The following is a 14,308-nucleotide window of genomic DNA, read 5'->3' as shown; positions in this document are numbered from 1 at the left end:
TAACATAACATAACATAACATAACATAACATAACATAACATAACATAACATAACATAACATAACATAACATAACATAACATAACATAACATAACATAACATAACATAACATAACATAACATAACATAACATAACATAACATAACATAACATAACATAACATAACATAACATAACATAACATAACATAACATAACATAACATAACATAACATAACATAACATAACATAACATAACATAACATAACATAACATAACATAACATAACATAACATAACATAACATAACATAACATAACATAACATAACATAACATAACACAACATGCTGTTCAAGCAAGGTAACGACGCATGAGCAAGATAACGACGTATTTTTTGGTGCGTGCAGCCGGCTACATAGAATTATAAGACGTTATCACATCAAAAAATAATAATAACATTAAAACAACAGGTATTATTAACAAACTTGGTTTTATTTTAAATTCTTCAAGTAAATCAAATTAATAAAAATCAATAAGAAGGCATATGCAAATACAAATACGTGAATTTATATATGTACATATCCGCATATACATACACATATACGCTCACTTAAGTAGGAGAGAGCAAGATGTCGAACGTTGCCGTTCGTTTGCTTTGTCGTTCGTTCCGCGCTTTCGCTTGCAGTTCATTCAAATGAGCAAGGTAACGACACATTTTTTCGTGCGTGCAGCCGGCTAAATCGAATTATAAGACGTTATCATGTCAAAAATTATTACATTCACTTAAGTCTAATGTTTGGTGTGGTTTTTGGAATGATTGGCTCGTTTTTCTTCGAAGATGAAAATGTAAGAGCTGTTACAGCCAACGGGCATCGCAATAGACAACTAACTGAATATTGTGACCTGAGCTTGAAGAAATAGACAGCGACTATATTTGTTTCAACAGGATGGGGCCAGAAGTCACACAACATGGAAAAACATTGCATTTTTGCGATCTAAGTTTCCAGGTCGATTAATTTCACGTAATGGGGAAAAAACTGGCCTAGAGTCTTTGAAAATTTTAATTCTCATATGACAGTCTGTAGACGTGCGCATAGACGTGAACATTTAAATGATGCAATTTTTTAAAATATAATTGTTAACAGTCGTATTTAGAATAAAAAGAGTGAAACCTGAAATAATCTAAATTTGTACGTGTTTTATTTTAAACCAACATCTAGGCACGTCTTTTGAGAGATCCTTTATATAATTTCAGCACTTCGCCTTTTATTACTATTACGGGGAAATTTAGAACTCTGAAAGAACAGGAAAAATCTTTTGTGACCCCTTTGTCCTATTTTATTTAGTTTCATTTTCTCCACAAGTAAAATAAGTTTACCCAGTTGTTTTTGCCGCATATGCATCAGTGGTGGCCCCAATTCTAGAGAGAACAAGTTACTTTGGCCTAAGACACAAAGTGCCTCTGAGCCTATGAATGGAAAAATCCCCCTAATTCATCTGCCATTTCTTTTCCAGTATTTCCTATGTAACCTAGAACCCTTAGAATAGGTACTTGTTGTTCTGGCCTGATATATTCAGCTTATCTAGCACAAGTTTTGATGTGACCGAGAAAGAATTGAAAGCCTTGATTGCTGTCTGGCCAATAAGAAGAGCTGTACTGTTTGTTGTTGTAGTTACGTTCTATCTTTCTTTTGCGTAGACTTCCGCTTTGAAAATAGTTGTGTTCTTGCCTGGTGCCTCCGAGTAACTTTTCCCACTTCGCAGACACCTGCCCCTATATCTTGCCTGGCAAGGGATCCGCCCATATAAAGGGCCCGCCTTCTATCGCTACGGATTTGAACTAGGTATTATTTGAAGAATGGTAACACTTAGCTGTCATCTGATTTGACAGAAAATTTGTTTTATTCTTCCGCTGAACGAAAATGGTTGTGTATACGCTCAAAGAACGCTGGGAAATATTGCGACATTACTTTGAAAATCATGGTAATGTTGCAGAATGTGTACGAAAATTACGTACGGCAATGGGAAGAAGAAAAGCACCGAATGAAGCGTATGTGCGTTACTTTGAGAAAGAAAACTGCCACATTTGGGGCTCAGAAAACCCGCACGCACTCGAAGAAAAGCCGATGCATTCACAACGAGTCACTGTTTGGTGCGGATTTTGGTCGAGAGTCATCATTGGTCCATTTTTCTTCGAAAATGAGCGAGGAGTGGCCGTAACCGTCAATGGAGAGCGTTACCGGGCCATGTTGAATGAATTTTTGTTCCGAGAAATTGAAGAGGAGGACATTGGGGGCATTTGGTTCCAACAAGATGGCGCTAGTTGCCACACAGCGAATGCTACGATCAATCGTTTGCGCACTGTCTTCGAAGATCGCATTATCAGCCGAAATTCTGATATCGTTTGGCCGCCTCGGAGCTGCGATTTGACGCCGCTGGATTATTATCTTTGAGGTGCCGTCAAAGACCAGTGTTATGCCAACAAACCAGCAACAATTGATGCACTGAAGACCAGCATACGCGATGTCATAGCTGAAATACAGCCGCATACAATCGAAATGTGTTGAAAAATTGGACCGATCGTATTGGATGGTGCATGGCTAGCCGAGGCAGCCATATGAATGAAGTTGTGTTCCATCATTAACCGGAAGGATTGTATTTCAAAATAAAAAAACAGTTTGGAAAAATATTGAGTAGTTTCTTTTTTATAGCATTTTCAATTCCGTAAAGTTATATAGCGGACCCTGTATTATATTATAAAGTTCTGGTTTATCTTGGAGACTTTTGGCATTTCTTCCCAGGTCTTTTTATTGCCAAATTCAGTCTTGAAGCGGTTGAAACCACTTAATCCCGCCTCTGTCCAGGATTCTTCATGTAGTGTCGGGGTAGTTCCTTGTCTTCCCAGCCTTTATTAATTCCCTTTAAGTGTGCTTTGGTGCGCCCCAAAAGGGTGCTGGTTCATAGAATTTTAAAGTAGCGCCTGATTTCTCTTGGCAGTTCGTCTGTTCGTTGCGGTCATAGCCTTTATGTCTAGGTACCCAGCCGAACAAACTATAGTCATTACTGCCAGGGTATTAAGGAAGTGAATCATTTCTCAACGAGTTTGGATGTTATTATTTGTAATTTGTTATTATTATTTAAATTTATTTTTATTATGAAACTATAGTGCACATAAGACTGCGCCACGATCTGGCAAAATGCTGATGCGCTTCGAAATTTAGCCTCTTCGAAATACTGTGGGATAACCGCCCATTAGCTATACCTCTAATTTAAAATTCGAAGCAAAGACATCGGCCCGACCAGTCCTACTATTACCTGTGGTATTCCGATTCTGGTTCAGTGTATGGGCTACCTGCCTTCCGATCTTAAATAGTAATGTATATTCAAATTCTTAAAGATCTTTAGCGCAGGAGTTATTCTATTGCAAAATTGCACTAAATAATTATTTATGAATTTTATTGCAATTTCCATATATCCTGTGAAATTCCCGATCCAGAAATATTATCAAGTGTAAGTAGCCTCCCTCCCTATTATTCCTAGAATTGTATTTTAATGGAGTAGCTTCTCATTGCCCCAGTTATGCCGACACACACCAATCGGAGAAATTGATTCTGCTGTTCTTTGTTTAGTGTTTAGGCCACCAAGCTAAGGAAGCATAGATGATCATTAGTTTTACAACAGTGGTAAATGACCGTTAAGCCAATATGGGGCCTGTTTTATGTGTGCAGGCGAAAAAGCTCCTCGTCACCTTGGTGACAACAGTGAGCATTTCTAGTGAGGGTTCTGACGCCAAGTTATGTTGTTGATTCCTTAAAAAAACTGATCCTTCTACTCCCTACAGTCGAATCTAACTTGCTTTCTCCTGGTTGATGGTACCTGAATTGTCTGTTTTTGGATTCATTGAAAGTACTTTGTCGCCACACCATTACACAGTGGTCCGGCGGCCGGACAAAATTCAATTTTTCAACATTTTTGAAATAAAAATTTGATAATGCAGATGTTTTCTTAAATATTCAAGGCCGATTTCCTGAAAATATTACTTAATTTAAAAAATTGTTCATTGTAGTTTTTTGACTTTAAACATGAAATTGTATGCAAATCGTACTTCATACAAGAGTTTCATTTTCATGTCTGCAAATAAATATTACCATTTGATTGTTAACCAAATATTAAAAAAAAAGGATAATTGAATATATTAACGGAAACAGTAATAATTCTCTTAAGTTGTGGTACAAAATCCAATTTTTTTTTTTTGAAATTTCAAAATTTTTCGAAAGTTTTTTTTTAAAGATCATTTTTTTGAGTGGTCCACACCGGTCCACTTGAAATCAACTTGAGTGATGTGGCCACATATTTCAGCTATGATCTCAAACTGAAACCTGTTGTGCAAATTAAAAATAATGTAGCTTTTGTGCATTTACCCACAGGCAAAACGTTACATATGGCTTATGCAATTTTGTGTAAAAGACAGAAAAAGACATCACAGACCCCATCAGCATTAAGAGACAACTAAAAAAAAATTTAAAAATTAAAAAAAAAAAAACAAAATTAAAAATAAAAAAAAATTAAAAATTAAAAAAAAAAATTAAAAAAAAATAAAAAACAAAAAAAAAATGAGGAGAGAATAACCTTACCGTAAACCTCCACGTGGTAAAAATGAACTCACCAGCTAATTACGGAAGTAAAAATGTATTTATACTATTCAATGAATTTAAAATTTGCTAAAACTAAGGTCAGATTCGTCATCACTGATCCTTAAAACCCCTAAATATATATTTTCAGCTTAATTAATAAATGAGTTTTTGAATTTTGTCCGCCAACGCCTTCTGGTCGGACCACTGTGCATTACCCGGTGATGCGCAGAGCTCGTAGTACGTACGAACTTTCGACTTATGTACATATTACCAGACTTATCCTTCGTTTCTTTTCATTCATATCTGCATACAGATGATTTCTTGGAAGAACCAACCATTGAAAAACCGACTCCTATTGTTAATTGAAATTCTTTGTAAAGTTATGTCACTCTTGCGTTATGTGAAGATTGTAGATCCCCATTTCTATTCTGTAGATATTTTAAAGTGTGGTTAATTTGGTAATGCAATCCAAGAAATCCGACCATTATTGTGTATGTGTAGAAACCATTGAGTAAATAAAATCATATCAGCTTCTGCAAGTCTCGCTAAAACCCACAAACAATTTTTATTTTCGCAATCAATCAATTACAAGTGCATTTAAATTGTAACCAAAGTCATATGTGTAAGTGTATGTACAAGTGTAGATTCGATTCGGTAAAACCTGAGAACAAAGCCTTAAGTCAACATATGTATGTATGCATGTATGTGCATCTGAATATTGTGCAGATCACCCACCCTGGATGCAGATTAAATGTCATACCCATTCAACCAATAATAAAAATAAAAAATATTCACAATCCACACATAATAGCCTCGTTGCGATAATATTGAATGCCCACATACATACATACACACAAGTGGGCGTTCATGCGCACACGACCGTATCGCACAAAGTGGGCATGGGAAAATACGTGAAAGTGATAACAAGAGCAGTGCGGTACGGAATATCTTTTGCTTTGTATTTCCCCAAAAATTCCAGCATACATAAAGAACTGTGAAGAAATCTGGCATATAAAAGCGCATCCCACATCGTTGAAAATCATTCGTTGGCTTTACATCGTCTGCAAGATGAAGTTGTACGCATTCTTTGCTGTTGTCCTGGCTCTATTGGCCTTAGCCTTTGGTGAGTCATATATAACTTTTCATAAATCACCATAAATTAATCGACTTATTCATAATTTTAAATTTTTCTATATAAATTGCAGCTAATCCAAATCCACTGCCAAATCCTGAACCTGTGCCCGGCGGTGGCGGCGGTGGAGGTGGCGGTGGCGGTCGTTTTGGAGGTGGCGGCGGTGGCGGTGGCGGTGGTGGCAAGTGATTTCATCACAACGCTTCCAGATCAAGGCTGAACATGTACATATATGGACACTAATTAATGAAAATAAATACAAATTAAACAAAAAATAAAAGTTTTAGTTCTAATATCTAAATACTTAGCTGATATTGGTTTTGCGTTCAATCTCTGCACAAGGGCTTGCTCTTTGCAAACGGAAGATTAAGGACCCTTATTCTTCGCTAATGTGGAAGCTTCATTCCTTGAAAGTCAATGCTCTTCTGAAATTTCTGCTCAGCTGAAACTGATTTAGAGGCAGATTGGGTTCAGTCTACCTCTGAGCCTAAGTATGTATCATAATCAGACAAGGCAACATAAGCTACTGTATTTGTCGAAGAGTAGGCAGTCCTTGAAAAGTGGGCAGTCTAAAATATAGATCGTCCAAAGGAGATATTTCTAAACTAGTTCGACGTGATCCGTTGTACTTTTGAATACTGTGGCGTAAGGCCGTTGTCGGCAGGTAGCCATATAAAACACGTCAGACGTAGTAGATTCCTCTAGTTTTTTCTTTCAGAGGACGTTAAAATCGGAAATGTCAGCAACATCATCAAATGTGCCGTCACACCATAACCCTATAACCATTGGAGTGGCAAAAGCATTTCATCAAGGTGGAGCCGTGTTGATGTCACAGGAGATCTGTTTCAAAATAGGTTCTTTGGATGATGCATCTGTTATGCTTGGCTTCCACTTTGCAATCCCATTCTAAGTTTCGGAGTTTTATTAATATCCTTCCTGCCTTCCATTTCGCTTTAGAGCTCAGCATTTGCGTTACAAGGTTATCTGGTGTAGGAACGACGCCGAGGACATTTGCGAGCCCGAAGCGCTCTTCATAAAATCTAAAGCGGTGAAGAGTCACGTGTTCTGCACTCTCATCTTTGCTGTGGCATTCAGGGCAGGTCGAATTATCTTCTAGATTAAAACGAGAAGGCACCATGACCGCTATTTGTGGAGCAACATCAAGACGCACACCACAATGAGGAGGGGGAGGTCGGCCAAGCACCAAAATAAGGTGTTCGAGTAAGTGGTAGAGGCAATACTGTTGTATACTGATACGCTTAGGGTACGAGCGAGATTAAGGCTATACTTAGAAACTTTGAGTTTATCACCGTGTTGACCGATGAATGCACAACCTCGCTGGCACCGAGCGAAATATTATCCCCTCATATTCCCTAGAAGGAAGAAGGGGTACGATTCAGTTAGTAATTAGAACCTGGTAAAACTGTTCGTAGATGACGCCAAGTTCGACGCAAGGGTCGGTGGAAGAAGCTCAAGCTCAAATTAAGACTACTGGACCACTGCAGTGTGTTCTAAGCGACAATAAAAAAAATAAATAAATAATTGGCGCGTACACTTCTGTTAGGTGCTTGGCCGAGCTCCTCCTCCTATTTGTGGTGTGCGTCTTGATGTTGTTCCACAAATGGAGGGACCTACAGTTTCAAGCAAACTCCGAACGGCAGATATAGGTCTATGAATAAGTTCGTGCGGTTTTTTTCGAAATTTGAATTTCGGATCATTCCCATGGCTTTTAAACGTTTGGAAATGGTTGATTGATCAACTCCCAAAGTTTTTGCAACCTCTTCTTGCGTTTGAGCCGGATCTTGATCGAGCAATTCCTCCAATTCGGTATCCATGAACTTTGGCGGCGCACCCTCGCGTTCTTCGTCTTCCAAGCCAAAATCACCACTTTTAAAGCGTGCAAACCACTTCTGGCACGTTCGCTCAGCTAGAGCATGCTCACCATAAACTTCCACCAAGATACGATGACTTTCGGCTGCTTTTTTCTTCATATTAAAGAATTCCCCGCAAAAACACATTATTTGGCACGAAATTCGACATTTTCAAGTGTGGTAAAAATATTGTTGTTTACGCTTCAAATAAAAAACTTATACTGACGTTTGTGCCTTACGACAGTAGCTCTCCAATGAATGTTTGGAAATGTGGATCGATGGAATAATAATCAAGTTACGCCATCTGTTGTAAAACCGCACGAACTTATCCATAGACCATTTTTATGAGGAGTTTTTTCATGGCAGAAATACACTCGGAGGTTTGCCATTGCCTGCCGAGGGGCGACCGCTATTAGAAAAATGTTTTTATTAATTTTGCTTTCACCGAGATTCGAACCGACGTCTCTCTGTGAATTCCGAATGGTAATCACGCATCAACCCATTCGGCTACGGCGGCCGCCGTCAATAGCCGTAATCAAATAAGCACCTGATTAGTTGCCTGTAGATTTAATTAGTAGTATGAAGCGGTCATTGTTTTGTGTACTCCTTAACCTTCAGAGAGAAAGCGAATTTGTCATAGATATTGCACCATCTCACAAAGTTATCTATAGGAAAGTTTTTCTGCTCAAGAACTCAACAAATTTCATCGAAGAGCTGTCCATATTCTCTTTCCAAAACACAAATTACTACGTCGATATACACGCTTTCAGTCAATGGAAGACACAAAAAAGAACTCGCGAAGGTAACAGAACTCGATTTCTTCAAAAGCTTTTTGATTATTTGGTTACCCATTGGCATAAGTGCATATACATACATATTATTTCAGAAGTAGCCTATTTTGCATTAAATGTGAATGATAATAAATATTTTTTTTTTCGTGTTTTATTAACCAAATCTCGATACCTTATTGACAAAAAAATGTATGATATTTAAAACAGAAATTTACACGTAGTCCCTAGGCAGAGCTTGAGCCTTCATTTGGAAAGTATGGAAAGTAGGACTCTATCAACAAATCAGGGTAGTATAAGAACAAAATCAGGGCTTACGAGCCGAGAAGAGGAACTTTTCTCGCGCTACCAGCCTGGAGCCGCCAATTAGGACTCGAATGTGGAAGGCCAATTCCCAACTCACATTAAACTCTTTGGATTACCGAAACCAAAATATTAGTTAATTTAACGAAATCAGCCCACTTTCTCCCACCTGGGATTACATCAAATTTTGCAAAAATGTCAGTATGGTCTCTTTAGTATTTTCTGGTATTTTCTTGTTTATTTTTACAATGAATATAGCTCTTAATGTCCTATGTCTCACCAGTGGCGTAGATAGCTTTTTGTGATGGGGGGATTTTCGGGATTTTTTCGATAACTCATCTATGATTTCATCGGCTGTGATTGGAATATCATGATGAATAGCTAGAGCAGTCAATCCGTTCAAGCGATCAACGATCCAATGAGTTTCCAGGTTTGATATCGCCTTTACGAATTAAATATCTCTTCCAAACTTTTAGCTCGACAAGAACAGCATGTGAGAAATTCCTGGTAAAACTAGACTGTTTTGATGAATTTATCAGCTACTTTGTCGATTTCGTTCAAATCATGCTTGAATAGGGCCGAAAATCTTTCTAATATATTTTCATGTTTGGTAAATCTTTCTCCAAGATCCATGATGTAAAAATCTAAAAAAGGATTAAACGCTGTCACACGAAAATAATCTTCCGTGCTTTGAACTTCAGGATTTGCTCGATTTTTTTGTCTGCGCGCTATTCTTTTGTGTTTGATCTCAATGTCAAGATTACATCAATCGGCTTCAACCAAGTCAAGCTGTGTATGACATTAACCACATCTCCGGTGCTATGGGGATCATCAATAAAGCGCGTATGTACCAAATTGGAACTCAAATACCGATTTTCTATTAGCTGGTAATGGTAAGGCAAAAGCCGAACTCGAAAAAGAAATGGGAAATAGTAAAAAAGTTTGCAGCAAGGGTTTTATTAAAACTCCGAAACTTAGAATGGGAGCGCAAAGCGGAAGTAAAGTAAATGAAACCGAGCTAGAGCATTCAACAGATGCGTCATCCAAAGAAGCCGTTTTGAAGCAGATATTCTGAGGGGGTTACTGTATTTACGAATAGAAGACAAGCACGAACGCCAGAAGTAAGCCTCAAGACGAACCTAAACAGACGAAAAGTCGATATCGAGCAAGGATATTGCAACTTTCCGATGCCCCATTTGGTGCAAAGTAATGGAGTCTATCGATAGCGTATAACCCCCATACACAATTAGGAGAGGAACCTGGCCCCAGGAACCTGATGTGTCTGATGATATGCTTTTAGCAGTCCCAGGGTGGAATCAGCCGGCAAAAGAGGAATGTTATAGTGTTAATGGGAGCATACTCCATATTCCACTTGTGCGACGACACCTATGATGCTGTTTCTGACATTTTCGATTTAAATCTTCTCTGGATAAAAAAAGGAGCGACGGGAAAACAGGCAGGCTGCATATGTTGTCCCAAGCCGAATCGGCGAATATGTCAACAGCCTGGTTGTTAAATGAGATCCTATGACAAGAGTGGACGGGGTTTAACGAAAAATGTGGAGCTTACAAGTCCTTGCGCTATCAGAAAATTTCCAAGACGAATAATTATAAAATACTAAAACTGATAGATTCAAAACCAGGTATTATAAAATTATTTTATAATATTAATACAATTTAACTTAACCCATTACAGCATAACGTTCGATATATCGGACATGAGTTAAATCAAATTTGTATCAAGCAAGTGTGACGTGGCGGTGACTTAAAGGTAGTAATCAAAAGAAAACTATTTCTTCAACAATGGCAACCCTTCATTTGTCGACCCCTCGCAAAGAGTTCCCGTTATTTTAAATGTTTCAGTATGGCGGATTGCAAGCAGACTTTTTCGCGTAAAGGGTAAAATATTTTTTTATATTTTTTTGGTATATTTTTAGCAAACAATTTTAGTGACAAGTGGTTATTAGTGCATAAGTGTGCTAGTAAGCAAAACATAAAAAATTGTGAAGTTTGCTCCATTATCAAACATTTACTGCAGTATTTAGTTGTGGCGTCCGATATATCGAACCTTATGCATAGCAGGCTCTAAGTAGTTTGGTTTTCTGCGTTTTCCAGATTGACTGTAGGTGAAATTTTGAGCCTTTTGGAGAGCGATGATGGAAATATTAATAATGAAAATATTATTTACGTAGAGCCACCAATCGAACTTGAAGGCCAAGCCACAGATGAGGACAGTGATAAATCGGATGAAGAGCACGATGCTAATTTGAACCATTTAGGACGTAAGTTATTGCGAACTAAGTGCGAACTCCGTCGTTTTCACACAAATAGGGGATCTAATCAAGATCAGATAACAATGTAGTTACGGTCGCAACCAATTTCGAAAACATGACAATGACAACTGCCACACGGTGGTCACACGTGAATAAAGCAAACATTGCACTCCTCCAACCGTCTTTAATTTCTAACTATAATAAGTATATGGGTGGAGTGGATAAATGCGATCAGGCGATTGCAAATTTGCTTACAAGGATGCGGATAAGGAAATGGTGGTGGCCAATTTTTGCCTATTTCGTTGATGTTTCAATTGTACATGGATGGTTACTTGCGAAAAAACTTGGCTGTAATAAGGACACTGAGTCCTTGTTTGCATTTAGGAGGTATGTGGCTCGAACTCTGCTTTTGACACACGGAACACCCCCCCATCAAGGACGAAAACCAGCTACACCATTGTCCACTACACGGTTTGATTGCCTCAACCATTGGATTGTTCCAATAAACTCCGAACGCCGTTGTGCAAATAAGTGTGGTGGGAAATCGAAAAACAAATGCCAAAAATGTGAAGTAGGCCTCCATCCTAAGTGTTTCATGGAGTATCATGTAGAGCCCAATACCTAAATATATTTTATATGTAATTAATTAACTTGTATTTCTTTATTTTCAGTAATATTTTAAATAAATTTTGCTAGAAGCATTCGGTTTTTTTATTTCTCATGAGATAGCTTGAGGTGCCGGTATGCATAACGTTCGATAAATCGGACGGCTTGTTTACAACAAACTTCAGACAAATGTGCAACTTTTCGTTCACCACTCGATTTATGTGATCTCCATAACACGAAATTTTCACAGAAATTCATTATAAGTATAAGGACAAACTTTATGCAGTAATGGGTTAAAATAACCCTTCGTTTTAATAAATAAAATTTTCTTTGAAGAAAAAAAAATCTAAAATCTTACAGACCAATCTATCGTCGTTCATGTTAAAGACAATGGAAAAACTACTTGAATACCTTCTAAGAGAAGAAGTAATCTTCAAAAAACCCCTCCATAAGCTGCAATTTGCTTACCAAAAAGGGAAATCCACAGTCACAGCACTGCACACACTCGTTGTCAATATAAAAAAGGCTCTAAATCAAAAAGAAATAACCCTCTGTTCCTTTATGGACATAGAGGGAGCCTTCGACAACGCAAATTACAAATCCATGGCAACAGCACTCGAGAAAAGAGGTGCAAACCCTATATTAACACATTGGATAAGACAAATGCTTAATCAGAGGATTATTAAAGCCTCGTTAGGCCAAGCTGAACTTAATGTAACAACAGTAAAGGGATGTCCGCAAGGAGGAGTTCTTTCTCCACTGCTATGGTCCCTACTAGTTGATGACTTGGTGCAGCACCTAAACAATAAGGGATTTACAACCATTGGTTATGCAGATGACAAATCTGCTATAATAAAAGGCAACCATGAAAGGACACTAACAGACTTAATGCAAAATGCCTTGAACGCAACATGGGAATGGGGTAAAAAGGAGGGGGTGTCGATCAACCCTAACAAAACCACAATTATCCCCTTCACAAGAAAAAGAAAGTTGGAGTTTCCTACATTGAAAATAAATGAAACAGTGATAGAACTAAAGGAAGAGGTCAAGTATCTATGTTTAACCTTAGATAAAAAACTCACTTGGGAATCACATATAAATAATATAACAAAAAAAGCCACGAAATCTTTGTGGACAACCAAACAATTGCTAGGAAGATCCTGGGGCCTTAGCCTATGGCCCTCTGGATATACACCCAAATAGTTAGACTAATCATACTGTATGGGGCACTAGTATGGTGGAGCAAATCTATCCAAAAAACAGCTATAACCAAACTGGGAAAAGTACAAAGGCTTGCTTGCCTATGCATCACAGGGGCTATGAGAACTACCCCAACAGCTGGCATGGAAGCACTCCTTAATCTCCCACCACTTCATATAGCAATCCAAGAGGAAGCAGCTACCCAAGCACAAAATTTCAAATTGGGCAACCTCACCGGTCACCTAAATATCCTAAATAAAATCAAAAACACCATAAGCATGGCTCAAGTTTCAGACCACATTGACCCAACCTTCTGTTTCACAAAAGGATACACAGTTACCTTTCCTGAGAGGATCGAGTGGAAAACAAACCCAAAGTGGATGAATGATGATTCACAAAAATGGTACACTGATGGATCAAAAACACCTTATGGTGTAGGAGCAGGAGTAGTTGGGCCCAGAATCCACAAATCATTCACTCTTACCAGCGACACCACCAGCTTCCAAGCGGAATTATACGCAATAATGGAAGCAGCAGGCCCTCACGTTAAACAAAAAGAGCATTCGCACTCTCATTTCACCTGCAACAAACACTTACATAAATTAGGCATAACTAACACCAGCACCTGCAGATTTTGCTGCGAAGATGAGGAGTCTATAGAACGTCTCATCATCGAGGTTGACGCATAGAAGGAAAAGTTTCTTAAACAAGTTCATGCTTACAGATGAAGACCTTCAATCACTCCCTCAGAAGGAGCTGGTACAATTCATAAGCATACTTAACAGTCAATAGACAGCATAGGGTACACAATAGATCAATATGGTCGCAGTGCTAAAGGCCCATACCTTAACCCGTTACTACTATTAACCATTAACCATAACTTAAAATAACCCTTCGTTTTAATAAATACAATTTTCTTTGAAGAATTTTCGCTGAATTTAAGAAAATGTGTCGGTGAACTTATTCTGAGATGACGAAATCAAATTTCAAATATCACATTGTGCTTTTCAGCGTGAACATCGAAATTATTTAAATTCTTTTATTTTTTCCTTGTTTACTTCACACAATCAGGCTTTCATCTGGCATAAAAAAGTCAATATTGGATTTGAAACACTTGAGCTACAAATTCATTGTGGGTTTCAAAAAAAGGCATACAAGGAAGGAAATGGTAAACGGGGTAAATTAAACATTTATTTGTTCAGAGTAGCGTCTGTCGTAAGGCAGAACATTGGCCCAAAAAACAATAATACTAAGTACACCCTTTCTTCTTTCCACACTCGTATTAATCATCATCTGTTTATGTTTACTACCTTTTAATTTGCAAATAATAAAGCTCTTGTTCAAGTGCATGACCAAAGGTATTTATTTAACATAATTTTGTAAGGCCAGATATTTCATATAGTTTGGCGACGCGGAAACTCAGCTTTGTGTACTTAAATTTCCTTGTATTCGTAAATAATTCTAAAGCCTTTAAAATTAAAAACCGCATTTCTGGTGTAAACATAAAAGCTCATAATTGTTGTGCAC

The 14,308-nt window shown here is 37.9% G+C and overlaps 1 protein-coding gene across 1 annotated transcript; it reads left to right on the top strand.

Annotated features, from left to right (window-relative positions):
• Nucleotides 1-5,621: 5,621 nt before the first annotated feature.
• Nucleotides 5,622-6,042, top strand: LOC129239430 (eggshell protein 1-like). The gene is made up of 2 exons (XM_054874904.1): nucleotides 5,622-5,732; nucleotides 5,815-6,042. Exons 1-2 carry the CDS (start codon nucleotides 5,678-5,680, stop codon nucleotides 5,928-5,930), a joined length of 171 nt encoding a protein of 56 aa, XP_054730879.1. The 5' UTR covers nucleotides 5,622-5,677; the 3' UTR covers nucleotides 5,931-6,042.
• The last annotated feature ends 8,266 nt before the right edge of the window (nucleotides 6,043-14,308 follow it).

This window comes from Anastrepha obliqua, chromosome 2 (genome assembly GCF_027943255.1).
Source record: "Anastrepha obliqua isolate idAnaObli1 chromosome 2, idAnaObli1_1.0, whole genome shotgun sequence".
NCBI lineage: Eukaryota > Metazoa > Arthropoda > Insecta > Diptera > Tephritidae > Anastrepha > Anastrepha obliqua.
The sequence above is the reverse complement of the archived record's forward strand: the minus strand, read 5'-3'. Positions and strand labels throughout refer to the sequence as shown.

Coding starts and splice junctions, on each gene's coding strand:
- LOC129239430 (XM_054874904.1), top strand. CDS start 5,678: ATGAAGTTGTACGCATTCTTTGCTGTTGTCCTGGCTCTATTGGCCTTA. Junction 5,733..5,814: donor TCTATTGGCCTTAGCCTTTG/GTGAGTCATATA, acceptor TATAAATTGCAG/CTAATCCAAATCCACTGCCA.